Source organism: Hordeum vulgare, chromosome 5H, assembly GCF_904849725.1.
Source record: "Hordeum vulgare subsp. vulgare chromosome 5H, MorexV3_pseudomolecules_assembly, whole genome shotgun sequence".
NCBI lineage: Eukaryota > Viridiplantae > Streptophyta > Magnoliopsida > Poales > Poaceae > Hordeum > Hordeum vulgare.
This window is the reverse complement of record NC_058522.1, coordinates 336,855,745-336,876,075: the sequence shown is the minus strand read 5'-3', so window position 1 is coordinate 336,876,075 and position 20,331 is coordinate 336,855,745. Positions and strand designations below refer to the sequence as shown.

General features: G+C 45.2%; 2 protein-coding genes across 2 annotated transcripts; one reads left to right on the top strand and one right to left on the bottom strand.

The window, feature by feature from the left end:
- Positions 1-10: 10 nt before the first annotated feature.
- Positions 11-2,452, top strand: LOC123395927 (pentatricopeptide repeat-containing protein At3g09650, chloroplastic). Its single transcript, XM_045090951.1, has one exon. It carries the CDS (start codon positions 106-108, stop codon positions 2,305-2,307), a length of 2,202 nt encoding a protein of 733 aa, XP_044946886.1. The 5' UTR covers positions 11-105; the 3' UTR covers positions 2,308-2,452.
- On the bottom strand, positions 2,375-11,474 carry LOC123395926. Its single transcript, XM_045090950.1, has 11 exons — positions 11,296-11,474; positions 10,855-11,034; positions 10,528-10,784; positions 10,370-10,437; positions 10,086-10,228; positions 9,831-9,934; positions 8,632-8,802; positions 3,696-5,299; positions 3,494-3,605; positions 3,110-3,190; positions 2,375-2,903 (listed from the first exon to the last, which is right to left on the bottom strand). Exons 1-11 carry the CDS (start codon positions 11,333-11,335, stop codon positions 2,823-2,825), a joined length of 2,841 nt encoding a protein of 946 aa, XP_044946885.1. The 5' UTR covers positions 11,336-11,474; the 3' UTR covers positions 2,375-2,822.
- Positions 11,475-20,331: the final 8,857 nt, after the last annotated feature.

Here is a 20,331-nt window from a genome sequence, read left to right as displayed (position 1 = left end):
GAGTGTGAGACACTCAGGGTTTAACACGTCAGCGTCATCCCCTCCCTCTCCCTCTCCTCTTCTCCTCCCCACTCCTGCAGAGCAGAGCGGAGCGGAGCATCCATCATGCTGCACGGGCACGGCAAGCCCCGCCTCCAAGCCCAGCCCGGCCCTCCGGCTGCCCCCTTCCCCGCCCCGCCGCCATTCTCGCCGCCCACCACCGCCTCCTCCACTTCGCGGGGCAACCACCACACCCTCCACTCGTCCATTTCTCCCGCCCCACCACTCTCCACTACACACGAAGACGATGACGCCCTCCTTGCTCTCCTCCGCGCCGGAGAAACGGACGCCGCCTACCGCCTCTTCGCCGCCTCCCCCTCCCTCCCGGAGTCCCCCACCGCGGCCTCCCGCCTGCTCGCCCAGCTCTCCTACAGGTCCACGTCCTCCCACAGCTTCTCCCGCGCCGCGGGCCTGCTGCACCGCCTCCGCGCCCAGGGCGGCCTCAACCTCCTCGACGCCAACTCTCTCTCCCTCGCCGCCTCCGCCGCGGCCCGTTCCGGCAGCGCCCACCTCGCCTACTCCCTCCTCCTCTCCATGCTCCGCCGTGGCCTCCTCCCCGACCGCCGCGCCTACACCGCCGCCATCTCCCGTCTCCGCCCCGCCCACGCGCTCCGCCTCTTCGACGCCGTCCTCCACCACCTCCGTCGCGCTCCGGACTCCGCCTCGCCGTCCTTCGCGCTCCCCGACACGGCCGCGTTCAACGCCGTGCTCAGCGCCTGCGCCGACGCCGGTGATTGCCGCCGCTTCCGCCAGCTGTTCGACGAGATGCGCAGCTGGCCCAGCGCCGCCCCTGACGCCCTCACCTACAACGTCGCCATCAAGATGTGCGCGCGCGCCGGGCGCCGGGACCTCGTCGCGCGCGTGCTCGAGCGGATACTCTCCTCCGGCATCGCCCCCTGCGCCACCACCTTCCACTCCCTCGTCGCCGCCTACGTCGGCTTCGGCGACATCCCCACGGCGGAGAGGATCGTGCAGGCCATGCGGGAAGGCCGCAGCGACGTCTGCCTCCTGCTCAGGCATGTCGCAGTAGAAGGAAACGACGAGAAGGGCATTGCTGTCATCGTCGTCGACGAGCACAGCGACGTGCTCGAGGACATTGTCGGGCCAAAGCCGGAGGAAGGCAGCGAGGTGCCGTTGCTGTCGAGGACGTACCCGCCCAACTCGAGGGTGTACACCACGCTGATGAAGGGGTACATGAACGCCGGGCGCGTGGACGACGTGGTGGCCATGGCGCGCGCCATGCGGCGAGAGGGGGAGACGATGCCGGCGAGCCGGCCAGACCACGTCACGTACACGACGGTGGTGTCGACCCTCGCGGCGGCCGGCGACATGGAGCGCGCGCACGCCGTGCTTGACGAGATGGCGAGAGCGGGGGTCCCGGCGAGCCGGGTGACGTACAACGTGCTCATCAAGGGGTATTGCCAGCAGCTGCAGATGAGCAGGGCGAGGGAGCTCCTGGAGGAGATGACGACGGACGCCGGCATCGAGGCGGACGTGGTGACGTACAACACCCTCATCGACGGGTGCGTCCTGATGGACGACAGCGCCGGCGCGCTGGCCCTGTTCAACGAGATGCGGGCGCGGGGGGTGGCGCCGTCGACGGTCAGCTACACGACGCTGATGAAGGCGTTCGCGGCGTCGGGGCAGCCCAAGGTGGCGCACAATGTGTTCGAGGAGATGGAGAAGGACCCGAGGGTGACGGTGGACAGGCCGGCGTGGAACATGCTGGTGGAGGGGTACTGCCAGCAGGGGATGCTAGAGACGGCGAAGCAGACGGTGGAGAGGATGAAGGAGAGCGGCGTGCAGCCGGACGTGGCGACCTACGGCAGCCTGGCCAAGGGGATCGCCGTCGCCCGAAAGCCGGGGGAGGCGCTGCTGCTGTGGAACGAGGTGAAGGAGCGGTGCGAGGCCGGCAGCGGCAACGGCAAGCCGGGGCTGAGGCCGGACGAGGAGCTCCTGGACGCGCTGGCGGACGTGTGCGTGCGCGGCGCCTTCTTCAAGAAGGCGCTGGAGATCGTGGCGTGCATGGAGGAGAACGGCATCGCGCCCAACAAGACCAAGTACAAGAAGATATACATCGAGATGCACTCGAGGATGTTCACCAGCAAACACGCGTCGCAGGCCAGGCAGGACCGCCGGAGGGAGCGCAAGCGCGCAGCGGAGGCATTCAAGTTCTGGCTCGGCCTGCCCAACTCCTACTATGGCAGCGAGTGGCGGGTCGGGCCCCTCGTCGGCGGCGACGGCGGCGACGACGATCAGCTAGAGTAGAGACCCCTCCCTCCTCCCGGAAAAGTTTTGACAATTACAAAGTCGCAAAGAGACAGACACCAGTACATACATAATGCTGTTGTTGTACTATCATACTATCATCAACCATCATCACATAATGGCAGTAAGGAAATTTTACCCTGTAGTATGAATGAATCTTCCATCCCATAATGTTGCCCGCTCTATTACATTCAGACATAGTAAGAAATTTTACCTTGTCAGGCATAATGTCCAAACACCGATTAGTAGCTAGCTACTAACTGAGGATTCCGAAGAAATAGAAGAAGAAATTATCTCTTTATTTACCACACAAGCATTGCTTGTGGCGTGTGATATCAACAGCGTTGATTAAGCGAAATAAGATTGTTGAATTGGACAACAAAAGCACTTCAACGAGGCTGTTGGATTGGACAAAAGATCAAGTGGTAGATCACAGGAGTGACAGCACTCCGAGCTGAGCTCTGCGTGACTTTGTACAGCGTGTCTGCTCTCTGATGGAGAAGGTGAAGTGCAGGTTAAGGAGTGTCAGATGTTCGAACGTTTTTGGAGTACTTGGTACAGTCAAATGGACCAACATCTTGAGCTTTGCGTTTAACCTACAAAAAGACACATGCATAAACTCTTGAACGAAGTCATAAGGAATGCAAGGAAAAGTGCATCGACTCATCCTCAGAAAAGAAAACGATGGAACTTCTGATAAGAACTATACATCTAAATCTAAGGAGTAAGGAAATATTAAAGCACCACTTGATGCATGTGTAGGGAAGATGATTTCCATATTTGCAATTACGTAGGAACGTACCGGTGACCACGGACTTGGTTCTGGGGTAGTTTTGTCCGTAGGAGAATTTTGCACAGCTCCACTCTTCTGTTCCAGAACTTCCTGTTAAAATGTATTTCACTTACCCGTCAGGTAAAAGCATTGTGGTGAAAATAGTGATATACTCGGAGAAACTTGTAACTGTCAGTTATATGGCATGCAGATGCTTGATCAAATTCATCATAACTAATATACAGAGACAGGACTAGAAAACTAAAGAATTATGTTTGTCGCTCAGGGGGGGAGAGATTTGGCACATTATAGCTGTATGTAGAACATCACATGGACACAAAATTCAGATAATCACCTGGACCAAATTCATATAAATGCTAAGTCTGAAAAGCAGTGGTATCCAAGTAAACTGACCTCCCCACAAGCCTCCATGGCAGCAAGCCATTCTTCCGAAAATGGTACCAGTTGTTTTAGATGATCTTTAAGGATGGTATTTGTGCCTGGCTTGTGCACTGCCTTGTTCTTTCTGCAAAAGAAAAGAACGAGACACAATCAATGCGCTATGCAATTGAAGCCACTTAACTTTATGCATTCGATACACTTGGTGCAGGCATACCCTATACGTGATGCATCCTCTAAAGCTGACAAGTCGTTTGTGTCAAGATCCATATCATCCTCAGCATTTGGTTCTTCCAATAAAGCAGACCGTCTTTCCACTGCCAAAGAATCATGTGTTTCTGTCTTACAGTCAAGTGTGACTTCTTCTAAATCACTAAAATCAATACAAGGCGCAGGTACTGCTGGTTCCATAGGGGAACATTCTGTACTTCTATTATCATGGTCACTCTCACACTCTACTAACAGCTCTTCCTTGCCAACCAGTGGACTATCCGAGTCAAGCTCCATATCATCTTCAGTATTGGGTTCGTCCAACAAAGCAGGCCGTCTTTCCATTGCCAATGAACCATGAGTTTCTGTCTTGCAGACTTCTTTCGAATCACTAAAATCAGCACAAGGCACATGCGCTGCTACTTGTATAGGGGAAGATTCTGTACTCCTATAATCATGGTCATGGTCACACTCAATTAATTGCTGAAGTTCATTGCCAATTGGTGGACTACCTGAGCCAAACTCCGCTCCACCATCAGTATTTGGTTCTTCTGCTGAATTAGGCTCCGCTTCACTACACAAAGAACCATGCAAATCTGTTGTGCTGTCAGATAAAGCTGGTTCTGTATCAAGTGGATTACCACATTGTGGCACCTGATCCGCAGAAGTTGTAGATTCTACTGATTTCTTTAGAGTGGAACACTCAGCGTTCTGTTGATTGCAGGAATCAAACTCTCGCAAGAAGTCAGAACCTGGAGTGCAACTATTGTCTTTTGACAAAGAAACTGCGACCATTTTTCCTCCGGCAAGAGAATTTTTCAAGTCAATTGCTAAACAAGCACAACTGTCTGACTTGCTTTGACAACTGAGATCATTAAGGGAGCACACTTGAGAAGAAATGCTAGAAGATGACAATCTAATCGCAGCAATAGGGTTCATTGAGGAGCCGATGGCTTCATGAGAACAGGAATCCTCACCATGCTCATTGGTTGAGGAGCAAATAGCCCTAAGAGAGTAGGAATCCTTATCAGGTCCAGTTCTGTTGATAATGCCCATTTCTTCTACATGTGATGCAACGCTATATGCATTTAGCACACCATTTCTGGAAGCGCCTTTCTTTTCTGAACTCAATGGCGGTGTGGTATCTCCACTTCCAGCAGGCGAGCAATCAACCTTCCGTGTTGGTTGATTATTTGCATTTCTTGAATATGCTGAGCATGTTATTGCACCTTTTGACAAGGATTCTTTCCCAGAACACACATTAGCATGCTCTAGAACAGGTAATGAAGAGACCAAAGTGTCAAGAGTGCTCTGATTGGTTACAGGATGCACAAGAGGCTTTGAAGCCGCAGGGCAATTGGTTGGCAGCTGCGGTGTTAGACTGTGTCTGCTTTTTGAATCCTCAGGCTGCTTATATCTAGGAGGCTTTACAAGTGATGAAGTATTCCTAGTAAAGCAGATCTTCGCATTTGCTTGTGCGGTATCACCATTCAGCACAGAAGCCTGATAGAGTCTGTTTTTTAGGTGCTCAGGCTGCTTATATCTAGGAGGCTTTACAAGTGATGATGTATTTCCTTGAGTAGCATCGTCATGTGACACAAGAGCTTTTCTCTGAAAAAAGAACAGTCAACCAGTAAAGTTTTGGCAATATTCAAGAAATAAAGTTTCAACCAAACACAAAAGAAACATCTCAAGAAAATGAGAATTTAAGTGACAAAGGCAAGCCAACAGATTTCAGAAGAGAAAGAAAATCCATACTATCTTACAGACATATAATTGTTATTTATTTATTTATAGGGCAAAAGAAATCATTATTCAGACACACAGAAGCAATCTCAGTGAATACAGTCTGTAGCAACAACAGGAGCAATCTGGTCCGGCACCTGGGAACTCCACATGGCTCCAGTACCGGACAGACACACAGAAGCAATCTCAAGAGCTACAAGGTTTTGATCTCTTCTGATCAGGAGAATCAGGAAGCGATGAAACTCCGCGTCAAATATCACTATAATAGCACCCAGCCTCGACATGTCCTGACCTCCATACTTCAGAGCTGAGACAACCTGCCTGCAATCGCTTTAAATATTGATGGGCATAACAGAGCGACTCACGCCAACGCAAGCTCCCTCCAGGCACGCCAGAGGTTCAGCTTCCTCGGTAACATGACATCTCTCAACGACGCACCCGGCTGCTGCAATCACATTCCCAGGTGGTTACGAAGAACGGCATCCACACTGGCAACAAGCGAGTCGTCCACATTGACCCAGCCTTCACTTGGTGGATCCGTGCGGCAAGGAACTTACCAACAGCATGCACAACTATTGCCTTTCACATTCTCACAGTTGAACCAAACGGCACTATTCGAATCAGTACTAACTACTGAGCATCTCTGCATGGTTAAGTTCTGCCTATGGAATTATAAGTGAGAACTGAGCGTTGCCCAGTTGGTGGGCGGTGTGTGAGCGCCACCAACCCACCCACCAGGGATCAACTCCGTTGGACAAAACTTGTTTCACAGACTGCCTGCCTCCGACATTCTTCTACAAACAATGCTACCAGGTACTAGCGCCTGATTGGTTGAGTTTTGTTTTATGAAATAATTGTAAGTAGCATCTGTAGCATGATCATCTCTTGTTTCAAGCAACTGCCATATCAGCCTATATGCTACATATGCAATTATGTACAACTCCATATAGAATAACTAAGGACTCCAAATGTATACTCTCAAAGGAGATATCTTCCACAAAATTGGGATATCAGCACTATCTATCTTTCATACATTTGCAGGAAACGAATTTGCAAAGCTTGAACTCCGCCTATGTTGTCTCAACATAGTCAGTCCCAAGCCCGGGTAAAGGAGGAGGGTTGTGATAGGCTTGGGCGAGCCAACGTCAAAACTCAGCCACTCTTATGCAGATGAAACCCAAAAGATAGTTTTGTGCGGCGAATCCGAGAATCGGAGGTCAAGGAGGCTTTAAAAGGGATGAAAGAAGGCAAGGCGATGGGCCCTGATTGTATCCCCATTGAGGTGTGGAGAGGCCTCGGGAACAGCGATAGTATGGCTAACCAAACTTTTCAACCTCATTTTTCAGGCAAACAAGATGCCAGAAGAATGGAGACGGAGTATATTAGTATCAATCTTCAAGAACAAGGGGGATGTTCAGAGTTGTACTAATTACCGTGGAATTAAGCTGATGAGCCATACAATGAAGCTATGGGAGAGAGTCATTGAGCACCGCTTAAGAAGAATGACAGGCGTGACCAAAAAACAATTTGGTTTCATGCCTGGCAGGTCGACCATGGAAGCCATTTTCTTGGTACTTATGGAGAGATACAGGGAGCAAAAGAAGGACATGCATATGGTATTCATTGACTTGGAGAAGGCCTATGATAAGATACCACGGAATGTCATGTGGTGAGCCTTGAAGAAACACAAAGTCCCAGCAAAGTACATTACCCTCATAAAGGACATGTACCATAATGTTGTGACAAGTGTTCGAACAAGTGATGGCGACACTGATGACTTCCCATTAAAATAGGACTACACCAGGGGTCAGCCTTGAACCCTTATCTTTTTTCCTTGGTGATGGATGAGGTCACAAGGGATATATATAAGGAGATATCCCATGGTGTATGCTCTTTGCGGATGATGTGGTGCTAGTCGATGATAGTCGGACGGGGGTCAATAGGAAGTTAGAGCTATGGAGACAAACTTTGGAATCAAAAGGTTTTAGACCTAGTAGAACTAAAACCAAGTGCATGAGGTGCGGTTTCAGTACTACTATGCATGAGGAGGAGGAGGTTAGCCTTGATGGGCAGGTGGTGCCTCAGAAGGACACCTTTTGATATTTGGGGTCAATGTTGCAGAAGAATGGGGATATCGATGAAGATGTGAACCATCAAATCAAAGTCGGATGGATGATGTGGCGCTAAGCTTCTGGTATTCTCTGTGACAAGAGAGTGCCACAAAAGCTAAAAAGCAAGTTCTATAGGACGGCGGTTCGACCCGCAATGTTGTATGGTGCTGAGTGTTGGCCAACTAAAAGGCGACATGTGCAGCAGTTAGGTGTGACGGAGATACGCATGTTGAGATGGATGTGTGGCCACACAAGAATGGACCTAGTTCGGAATGAAGATATACGAGATAAGAGTTGGGGTAGCACCGATTGAAGAGAAGTTTGTCCAACATCGTCTGAGATGGTTTGGCATATTCAGCGCAAGCCTCCGGAAGCTCCAATGCATAGCGGACGGCTAAAGCGTGCTGATAATGTCAAAAGAGACTGGGGTAGACCGAATTTGACATGGGAGGAGTCCGTAAAGAGAGATCTGAAGGACTGGAGTATCAACAAAGAACTAGCCATGGATAGGGGTGCGTGGAAGCTTAATATCCATGTGCCCGAACCATGAGTCTAGCCTACCCCAACTTGTTTGGGACTAAAGGGTTTGTTGATGTCGTTGTTGTTGTTGTTGTTGTTGTTTGCAAAGTTTGGAGATATGCAAACAAGAACGTCACATAGAATCACGTATCTATTTATTACTCAAAGTAGATGTAGAATAATCGCGCTATTAGAGACAAAAATAAATAACACCAATGAACTAGACCATAGAGAAAAAAGGCACATTCTGAAACAGGTGTAGATGTAAAACCACCACATGTGACTAGGGCCCTGTTTGGTTCCAAATAAGTCACCAACTTATAAGTTGAAAAGTGAAAAAAGTGACTTATTTTGCCAAACAGACCCAACTTATAAGTCACCCCAACTTATAAGTCATAAGTTGCTCCACCCCAACTTAAAACTTATAAGTCACCCACTTTTGCATGAAAAGGTGACTTATAAGTCACATGACAACCAAACAGGCGTGACTTATAAATCATTAGTTTTAAGTCACCTGACTTATTGAAACCAAACAGGGCCTAGGTATGAAAGAGCGTAACAGGCTACCTGAGAGAAAAAACCAATTGAAGGTGAAGGCATGCGAAGTGCTGATGGCTTAGCAAAAGTTGGTGCAGGGACACCAACAAAACTGGAAGGATTATTTTGTGAATATCTTGAAACACTTGAACAGTTTCTAGAACTATTCCCTTCTTCATGGGTAGCTGTAACAAGAGGCGCCTGCGAAAGAAATAGGTATGCTTCATTACTGCAAACAAGACTGTGGATAAATTTTCCAAATGTTGATGCAAACTTTATTATGTAACACTTGAAATTCTAAAAAGTCAGGTCAGCCCTAAGTTTTGTCTCCTTAGGTAAGGTTTATATTTGAAATGTTAGTCTAGATGCCAGTTTTCTCTTGCAAGCATGCTGAATGCCAGATGATATATTCAACTGATTTTTTTCCTCAAATGAGTAAACTAATCAAATTGTATACTTAAAAGATGTTATGCTTAATTAAACAATATCTGAGATGGTCGAAAACTTCATAAATCAAGATTTGTAAATCTAAAGCCATGGGTTCTAAAATCAGGAAGTACAATATATATGTACAATGAACTGCTTACAGTTCGAAAATTTAGACTGTAAGCATCAACAATGGTTTTCAAATACTTTCAGTAGCATACATTAGACTTTGTTTTATCCAATGTTGAGGATATCGCTTATCGTTATCGTCTCGGTCAGCTCGGGATTAGAGATTAATCGGAAATCAGCCGATTAATCAATTTTATCGGCCACCTATTAATCGGTCATTTTTTGCAAATCCCAGGGTCCCAATACTAAAATATGCTATATTCAACACCAATACAATATTGGACAGAAGTGTTACCTTGATTCCTAACCTTTGAATCCTCGTATAATGACAAACAAAGTAGGACAACAGTACATATTGCGTAACAAAGTCCCCAAAACACAAATAAACATAGTTTTTGCAAACATAGTGATATGAATAGGCCAATTTACCAGTAGATTCCAGATGAATCGCTTGTCAGAGTGATAAATCGGCCCAAACGACAAATGGGGAAGATAGGCATAATCGTATCGATCACCCCCCGAGTAGCGATAAATCGCTGAATCGGATGATTTTTGAGCATTGGTTTTATCTAATGGAGTGACGAAAACTCAGGGATAAAACTGACTCTGCTTGAAATATCAGTCGTGCATAGAAACTTGACCATATTAAGAAGGTAGTTAGTGCAAGCACTCACCATATCCTTCTCCGTGGTAGATCCAGAGGATTTAATCAAAGGTGCAGGCTTAATCTTTGATTCAAGCTGGAGTGCCTCGACTCTACTTGAGTGCTCGACCTTAACTGAAAATTAGCAGTATGATAAGCTAGTCAGTTGTATTAACATACAAGAATGCAATAAAATAAGCTGAATAGAGACTGGGAGGTTAAGTGAAAATAATCCCTGAGTTCACAAGAACTCAGCTTCATTTAAAAACCATACACACAAAAATACCTGGAGGTAGCTTTCTGTTTGATTTGGAAATATTTGCCGTGGATGAGGTACTTCTAGGGACCATAGGAATAGAAGGTTGAAATGACTTTTTTGGTGTTCTTGACATTTGACCTGTAGCATTCGAGTTGAGAACCTTCTTCTGTGTATAACTAAGTTAAGACTAACAATATGTAAAGTTATCAAGGCTTAGATTATGTGCTGCAGTATTGGTGATAAGTTAAACCTACTGCTGGTAACAGAAAACTGAGGGTTGTCCAAATATCTTAAAACTTGACAAAGGATATGGATATCCTGCTGGTGACCGTGGTATTGAATTTTGAATGCTTCGTGCTGATTTCTTATCCTGACTTCCCTGCGATTTTTCAGAAAGAGCAATGTTATTGCATGATTATTAGTGTCCACCACTATCACAAGTGAACTATGCGCTTAGTGGTGAACTGACCGGAAATTCTCTCTGTTCATGCCACTCATTAGTTTTTGCAGGAGAAAACAATTTCCTCCCCTTGTTCTCGGCGCTTCGGTACTTTACAAGCAATTTTCCATGAGAGTTCTCCGCGACTTCCTTCGGTACGAATGAACTGCCAGATCTCCCAAACCTACACAATGGGGAAGTGATACCACCAACCCCTGAGCCAGGGCTCCTGTTTGCCTTCATTTGCGAGCCACTGAGCACAGAAAGCTCCATGTTATCTAAAACACCTGCAAACTTTATGAAACCTGTTAGCTCCAGCCCAGTCTGGCATGAAGATCTGCAAAAGAACTACCGCACCTTCTTCGGTGAAGAAAGCAGGGTTCCATGCTATGCTCTTCCTGAGGTTGAAGCCCCCAGGCTTCTTTTTCCTTTTAGTAGAGACAGCACCCTCCCTGTGCAGCATCGGGCAATCGGAGACAATGTTGCGGTCTTGATAGGTATTCTCTTTGTCACAAGTTTCAAGTAGTGGAGGAGAATCTGTGCCAAATCAGAAATCTAGAATTACTACCCATGAATTCATCGCTGAATGGCGTGAAGCCGAACAGATGGACCCACAATAACAGCGGCTTGGACCAAGTAAAAACGAGGGAAATTTGGTTGCGCTAAAAATGGCAGAGATGCACGCAGACGCATAACCTAGGTTCTAGGTCCCCCGCCCACCAAGATTCCCGTTGGATAACTGAATCAAATCGCGCGCGCGCAGAGGGAGAGAGAGAGAGGGAGAGGGAGGGGACTCACCGGATCCGGCGGCGGCGGGGATGTGCGTCGGAGAGTCCATGCGTATATCTCCCCGGAAATGCGGCCGTCGCCGGAGTCGTCGTCGGAGGCGGTGGCGTCGGGAATGGGGATGTGAGATGGCGATGGGGAATTGAATTTGTCTGGAAGTTCTTTTTTCGTTCGAATCGGCAGCCCAGCGGGAACTCGAAATTTGGAGAGGGCGGTCCGTCTGGCCTTGAAGTGAAATGCCCCATTTAGCAGTTTAAAAAAATACACCATGTGTTTTCGAGAATGGGAATACCCGGTCCATCACACAGCCATTTTATTAAAGAGAGTGCAACTCATATACAGTAGATGTGATATAATTTGATTTTATTCACATAAAAATAAAAACAGATACAATCATATCAACATACATGCATCTTAAAGTATCACATTCGATGGTTATAAAATATGAATGAGACATAATTATAACTTAGCTAGATGAGTTCTAGCAAAACCGTTTATTAAATAGTACTATGAAAACAAAAGTTCAAATCAAGTACCAACACTAAATGATAAGTGCCACACGTGTGGCCCAAAATAACACTAATTTTACGTTTTTACAGCTTCACAACTAAAGCTATCATCCTCGCATGACTACATTTGTCATAAAAGAATCACGACAGACTTGCTTTGTGTCGCACGTGTGGCATTTATCAGAGTCTAAAACAAAACGATCTTAAAATATACAAATGGCTCGCGAGTCAAACTAGTTGAATGAACCCGTGTAACCGTTTTTATACAGCTAAAAACAGCTGCATTGAAGGTCATAAGCACTTGCATGTCCACATATTATAGTGATGATCACATATGAATATTGCCGAAGGAATGGCGTAAACTCACACATGGATATGACCCATTCAACTTATGACGAATATCATCTAACTAGTTTCTAAACAAATTTGAAATACTTAAGAACATATACAACTGGAAACCCCACCCCCTCTACCCGCCCCAAACTCCTGGACGGGCTGCCCAATGAGTGCCCAAACGAGAAAATGCTACCGAGCCGAGCAACCCATATCCGGCCCAAACGCCCTGATTGACTCGCACTCTCCATATCGGCTCATATATGAGGAAGATACAGGGACGTTTGGGCATGCCCCGTCATGCGTGATTGGCCTGTTAGGACTCGCGTCGCGCCCAACGATGTCCTCACAAAAACCCACCCCGTCGGGTGAAGCCTAATCAAACCCCTCACTTCTTTTAGTCAACTCGTCCTCTATGTTCCCCTCATCCTCTTCGCTTGCTTCTAAATCCATCCCCTCGTCTCCTCCATGGCCCACTCCGGCGTTGTATTTGGCAGCGAGCCGGATCCCACAGACTAGGACGGCCTCGTCAAGGAGGACTTCAGATCTAATAGCCATGCGTCGGACGAGGAGGAGCTCGTGCTTCGCCTCATCATCACATGCTCGCGCCTTGGAACCGGAGGAGGCCCAAGCTCCACCGCATCCGCCGGCTCCTTCGTGTCACGTCGATGGAATGTGGGTCGAGCTCGCCCGACCCACTTCGCGCCGCTCTAGATTCGAAGCAGGGCGGGCATGTCCCCTTTCCATCCGGCGGCTACACCCCCGTGAGAGTGGTGGGTGATTGTGTCCACGACTCATGTGCGCATGCGCATGCTGGAGTCGGAGGCGAAGGTGGCCCGAGGCGAGCAACGCGGTGGCGACGGAGCCTGAGTCTCCCCGCCAGCACGCATGCTCCGTCCTCGTCGACCCGGAGGATGCGCTCCTCTGCGAAGTCATGCGTTGCTCACTGACTGTGGTGAAGTATGACGTGTGGCGCTTGTCGTAAGAGCACGAAGGCGCTCCGCCTCGGGATGAAGGCGTTTGAGCGCCTATGAGGGAGAGGGAGCTCACCGCCGCCAAGGCTGCCCCCACTCCAAGGAGCAACGCCGACTCCTTCGCCGCCTCTCCGGCTACACCTCAAGAGAGCAGCACCACCACCACGAATGATGACAATGATCCTCCCGCTTCACACGCCTACCTGGAAGACATGGACCGTCGCTTCGTCGACCGCAAGGGCAAGGGCACGGGTAAGAAGTGGTGAACTCCGGGCAGCACCCTTATCTATGTTTATATTTTAGTTAATCTAATTTCGTTTTAGGTTGATTTGAACTCTGTTAGCCCTTTTGGATGAACTAAATGCATGTCCAATGTCCGGATTGCGCTTTTATGCTTTTTCTCTGATCTAGTATGTAGTATGCATGGGTTTGTATCAGGTAGGGTATCTATTTTTGGGGTTTGTGATTGTGGAGGAGGCAAATTGCCTTCTTCTTGGGGACTGTCAGTGGACTCGCCCCGACACGTCCGTATATATTGGAAATATGCTCTAGAGACAATAATAAAGTGGTTATTATCATATTTCCTTGTTCATGATAAGCGTTTATTATCCATGCTATAATTATATTGACTGGAAACTTAGATACATGTGTTGATATATAAACAATACCGTGTCCTTACTGAGCCTCTACTAGACTAGTTCGTTGATCAAAGATGATTAAGGTTTCCTAACCATAGACATGAGTTGTCATTTGATAACGGGGTCACATCATTACGAGAATGATGTGATGGACAAGACCAAACCATAAGCATAGCATTTCATTGATGTGCTTTGGGCACCTCACGGTCCTATAAATGTGTATACATGAGGAATACCAGTTAGTATTGATATTTCAAGATTATCCAATCTCTATGTGGTATGTCTTACTCATGAGAAATTCAAATTCTAAATGGTCCATTCTTGTTGGTTTTCATTTTCCACTTGTTAATAATATTGGGTTATCACATTATGGGGGAGTAATATGCTATGTGCATATTACAAGCCCAGAAAATGTGTATATTTGAGATATTGCCACTTAGTGTTGATATTGTAAATTATCTTGTTCCTAGGTGGCATGTTAGCTCTACAAGTGTCATTTGCTTGTGTTTTAGGAGTAAAGATGATGTTGGATATATTTGCAATCTACCAATGGGAATTATTTCCAAATACTTCTTGTCCTTTGACAATTGGTATTCCCTTCATGTGGTAGAAATTGCTAATCATCTTTTACATAGGATTTTGTGCATCGTTTGTCTTCCTTGCCTCTTGTGGATCTTTTTGAACATGTCCAGTGTTTTTATAGGTATAGAGAAAGTGATGATCCCATCTTGTGCAGTTTGTATTTAAATGCAAATTCTATACAATGCACATCTCTTGGGGAGCTATCCTATTTTCTTTACAACACTCTCTTTATGCATTTATCATAAAATATATTGATCCCCATCAAGTGTGTGTTGATGGGAGGCAAGTCTTTCTATTTATGATGCTTTGTGCCATCATGAAAAATTGATGAAGGTTTGGTTTGTTTGAAACCTATATCTCTTTTGGAAACTAGATACCTCGTGTTTGTTTTCCGTCAATTGGTACCTTGTTTCCTTTTATTTGGCATGTGTCAATGGATATCCCATCCCTTGATGTATCTTTTAATTGGTATCCTTCAAGTGATAATTCTTCGTTTGGTATTTTATTCTCACTTGATACCTTGTCTTTGGTGTCTTATCAACTATGTGTTGACTTGATTTTTGAAAGCCTTGACCATGCATATTTACCATATATAATTTCTTTTGCATGCTTTCTTTCTTTGACCCGATATATAGGGTATATTCCACCTTAACATAAATTGGCCAAAGTGTGTATGAAATTCAATTTGATATCTATATGCATGTATTTATGTGGAGGAGTTTGTCATATGTATTGTTGGTTTTCTAACTCTTTGGTCCCAATGAGTTTGGGCACCATTTTGTTTGTGTTGTTGTTCTAGGAACAATTGGAGATGCATTGGATGCTCGGCTCACCTACAAGGAAAGTGTTGACACCATGGACTTATTGGAGCCAAGCTAGGATGATCGATGAACCACTATCTACTACATCAATCCATATGCTATCCCGGTAACAAGTATCTACTTCATGCATACACTTCTTGCATTCAACCTTTCGTAGGTTGCATCATGGCATGAATTTCTTGATTCGTTCTTGTGGTACTTGTTTCCTTTCTCAAAGCATCCCAACAATGATGTATTATTGCTAGTTGTGATGTCTTTGATGTTCGTGAGTTGGAAGTTCATTTATGTACAATAAGAAAATATTAGGCCATGTGCTATGCTTTCAAGCAAAGATCTTATTGGTATGTTTATGGCTTCCTTTTGTATATCTTGTTCGTTCCTTCCTGTAACAGTTTCGTGTGTACATCCGTCTTTGTGGATATATATCATCATGATTTATTCTACCTAGGACCTTTTAGACATGATAGAAGTTACATATCTAATTTATATCCTATTTTCTTTCACGTCCACCGTTGCATTTTCTCCCTCAGTTTTTGGTGGTTTCATGAAAGGATTTGTCTTGAGTGCGGATCTTATATCATTACATCTTGATGCACTCATTGGTGGTGAAGATTTTTTTTCCTCGTGCTTGTCTTGCGAGGGCTTTGCCATTTTGATTGGTATCCCTCCTCTTGACAAGATTATTATTTCCTATCTTCACCATGGTTTGTCACAAGCGTTGGTTCTTAATTTTTTATTAGTAAGCTTGTGAACCCATTTGCTAGTAGTGTGTGTGTGGAAAGGATATGTCTTGCACTTTGTTTCTCAATTCATCTATACTATGTTGATGAGTAATGATCATCCTTATCTTAGTCTTCTCAAGTGCTTTGACATGACTCATACACATCATTTTGGTTATGCCCATTCTTAAGTTGCATCTTTTACATGTTGCTCAACCATATGTTTTGTCCAAGTGATATGCCTATTGTCTTATATACTTGCTTGCACTTGTTGTGTGTTTTCTATTAATTTTGGGGGAGCAACAATCCTATTTTGTGCACTTGTATCAAAAAAATCTTAATTGTGCACAAATCATGGGGAGCAACAATCCTATTTTGTGCACTTGTTTCAAAAAAATCTTAATTGTGCACAAATCATGGGGAGCAACTTTTGAATCTCGGTGGAACCAACATACACAACCCGGTGACGCCGAAAAGGTGGCTAACGGTCAGATGACACAGCCCGGTGACACCGATACCCAAACTCAGAAATTCCGATTTTGTGTACCGAGGCAACAAAAAGTTTGTCACCTAAACTCGGTAGCACCGACATGGTTTTAGTTGCACCGATTTGGTGGCTATGGCTAGGGTTCTGTGTGGGATGAAAATCGGTAGTGACGAATTGAGAAAGTTGGTGGCACCGATTTTGTGTATGTGGCTTTGGACAGAATGATTATGTTGGAAAATGACTGAGTATTTTTGGTGGCTATCTCTAAGCACTTGAGCAACCAGTTCATTTTAATACCTCACCCCTTTTAATAGTATTGGCTTTCCTATGGACTCAACAGTGATTTTTCACAAATATGAAGAGTCTTCTAGCTTGAAGCTTGGGCCAATCTTATTCCTTTCTTGCATCAAGGGGCATCTCCACATAAGCCTTTAGCCAATGCATCTTTTGAACTTCTCTGAAATATACTTTGATAAACATATTAGTCCAATGATGCATATGTTGTGATCAATTATCAAAACCACCCTAGGGAGCAACTGTGCTTTCACCTTGTTCATGATAATTGTTTATTATCCATGATATAATTGCATTGATCATAAACTCAAATATTGTAGATACATAGACAACAAAGTGTCCCTAGTGAGCCTCTACCCGACTAGCTCGTTGATCAAAGATGGCTAAGGTTTCCTAGCCATAGACATGAGTTTTCATTTAATAACGGGATCACATCATTAGGAGAATGATGTGATGGACAAGACCCAAATCGTAAGCATAGAATTTGATTGTTTCAATTTTAGTGCTATTTCCTTATGCATGTTAATGTATCTATTCCTATGACCATGAGATCATGCAACTCACTAACACCGGAGGAATGCCTTGTGTGTATCAAACGTCACAACATAACTGGGTGATTATAAAGATGCTCTATAGTTATCTCCAAGGGTGTATGTTGAGTTGGCATGGATCGTGATGACCCACAAGTATAGGGGATCAATCTTAGTCCTTTCGATAAGTAAGAGTGTCGAACCAAACAAGGAGCAGAATGATCTGACAAGTGGTTTTCAGCAAGGAAATATCTGCAAGCACTGAAATTGTTGGTAACAAGTGATTGTGTGGTGAGATGATTCGTAGCAAGCAACAAGTAACAAAAGTAGCAACGGTGCAGCAAAGTGGCCCAATCCCTTTTGTAGCAAGGGACAAGCCTGGACAAAGTCTTATAGGAGGGAAAACGCTCCCGAGGACACACGGGAATTTCTGTCATGCTAGTTTTCATCATGTTCATATGATTCACGTTCGTTACTTTGATAGTTTGATATGTGGGTGGACCGGCGCTTGGGTACTGCCCTTACTTGGACAAGCATCCCACTTATTATTAACCCCTCTCACAAGCATCCGCAACAACGAAATAAGAATTAAGACAAAGTCTAACCATAGCATTAAACTAGTGGATCCAAATCAATCCCTTATGAAGCAACGCATAAACTAGGGTTTAAGCTTATGTCGCTCTAGCAACCCATCATCTACTTACTACTTCCCAATGCCTTCCTCTAGGCCCAAATAATGGTGAAGTGTTACGTAGTCGACGTTCACATAACACCACTAGAGGAAAAACAACATACAACATATCAAATTACCGAACGAATACCAAATTCACATGACTACTATTAGCATGACTTATCCCATGTCCTCAGGAACAAAAGTAACTACTCACAAAGCATAATCATATTCATGACTAGAGAGGTAATGAGTAGCATCAAGGATCTGAACATAAACTCTTCCACCAAGTAATCCAACTAGCATCAACTACAAAGAGTAATCAACACTACTAGCAACCTTACAAGTACCAATCGGAGTCGCGAGACGGAGATTGGTTACAAGAGATGAACTAGAGTTTGGGGATGAGATGGTGTTGATGAAGATGTTGATGGTGACGAGTCCCCTCCGATGAGAGGAGTGTTGGTGATGACGATGGCGACGATTTCCCCCTCCAGGAGGGAAATTTCCCCGGCAGGATCGTCCTGTCGGAGCTCTAGATTGGTTCTGCTCAAGTTCCGCCTCGTGGCGGCGGCGAATCCACGAAAAAGCTCCCCCCTGATTTTTTTTCTGGACGAAACCCTTCATATAGCAGAAGAGGGGGGCAGTGGGCCAGGAGGCTGCCCACAAGCCCCCTTGGCGCGACCTGGGGGGTGGCCGCGCCGTGCAGGCTTGTGGCCACCTGCTGGCGCCCCTCTGGCGCTTCTTCGGCCCAGTATTTTTTATAAATCAGGAAAAAATCCTCGTTGATTTTTACGGCATTTGGAGTTGCGCAGAATAGGTATCTCAACTTTGCTCCACTTTCAGGCCAGAATTCCAGCTACCGGCATTCTCCCTCTTCATGTAAACCTTGCAAAATAAGAGAGAAAAGGCATAAGTATTGTACCGTGAAGTGAAATAATAGCCCAAGAAGCGATAAATATCAACATGAAAACATGATGCAAAATGGACGTATCAACTCCCCAAGCTTAGACCTCACTTGTCCTCAAGCGAAAGCCTAGCTCAATAAATATGTCCACATGTTTAGGGAGAGAGGTGTCAACAAAACAAGATACAAACATGCATGCATCATGATCATGATCAGAACAGCAATACCAACATATAATCTCTCATGCTAAAGTGATAATTCCTTCACAAAGTAAAGCATGGATCAAGAACCTTACCGAGAAGTAACAAGCGATAGCCTTTAGTCATTGAAGCAATTGCAATTTATCACAACATCAGAAAGAGTCAAATAAGAGCTTGTAAAGCAAATCCACATACTCAATCATTCTTTCGTTCTCTACAATTGCTACAACTCATGTGGTACTCATGAGATCAAAGTTTCAGCTGGACACAGAGAAAGGTAGGGACTTATAGTTTTGCCTCCCAACTACTTACCTCAAGGGTAATGTCAACAATAATAATTCATGAATACTTACTTCCAAGTTGACATATGAATATAGATCTTTCCCAAGCATATGACGTTAGCCAAGATAAAGGCGAAATAAGGAATTGGTGAAGATCACCATGACTCTTTCAAGGGCAAAAAGTAAAGGTACAAGATAGGCCCTTCACAGAGGGAAGCAGAGGTTGTCATGCGCTTTTGAGGTTTGGATGTGTGTCCTCTTAGTGCGGAGGAACGTCACTTTATATTGCCTCCTGAGATAAAGAACTTTATTATGCAGTCTGTCGCTTTTATGTCTTCCTCATCACAGGTTCGTACAAAGCTTATTTTCCACACACTAATAGATCATACATATTAGAGAGCAATTTTTATTGCTTGCACCGATGACAACTTACTTGAGGGATCTTATTCAATCCATAGGTAGGTATGGTGGACACTCATGGCAAAACTGGTTTGAAGGTTTATGGATGCACAAGTAGTATCTCTACTTGGTGCGGGAGTTTTGGCTAATATGAGGTGGAAGCAATCGTCACATGCTAAGGGATCTCTAATCATATAACATTGTTCGGAACCCAGCAAACACAATGCATTGTGTTGTCTTCCTTGTCCAACATCTACTTCTAGGCATGCAATAGTTTAGTGAGTGTTCACAATCATAGATGGTGTCAGAGATGATATATTTATATGTGAACCTCTCCTTCTTTATCACTTCCTATTAATTGCAACCATGACCAAGTTCTACGTTTGCCTACCCTCAACAAGTTTCAAGCATCATTCTTTTTATATGTGAAGCTATCACTTCCCATAAGATCATTACATGATCTTTCATGCTTTTGTTCTATTCTCACTCTTTTGATCATGGCAAGAGGCAAAGCCCTTCAACTACGAAACTCTTTATTATATGGCTCACGAGCTCGAATACATCGGGGGTGACACAAAGCAAAACTCAAGACTAAAACACTAAGACTTTTAAATCTACTAGAGAAAGAGAAAACTGAAAAGGAAAACTAAAACAAAGGTAAAGGCAAAAGATGTGATGGTGATACGATACCGGGGCAACTCCCC

Bases quoted from the DNA above. Each gene is read 5' to 3' on its own strand.
- LOC123395926 (XM_045090950.1), bottom strand. From the start codon at position 11,335: ATGGACTCTCCGACGCACATCCCCGCCGCCGCCGGATCCG. The intron at 5,300-8,631 runs GTAGCCTGTTAC...TTCTTTTTTCAG, and splicing joins CAATTGGTTTTTTCTCTCAG to AGAAAAGCTCTTGTGTCACA. The intron at 2,904-3,109 runs GTACGTTCCTAC...GTCTTTTTGTAG, and splicing joins AACCAAGTCCGTGGTCACCG to GTTAAACGCAAAGCTCAAGA.
- LOC123395927 (XM_045090951.1), top strand. From the start codon at position 106: ATGCTGCACGGGCACGGCAAGCCCCGCCTCCAAGCCCAGCCCGGCCCT.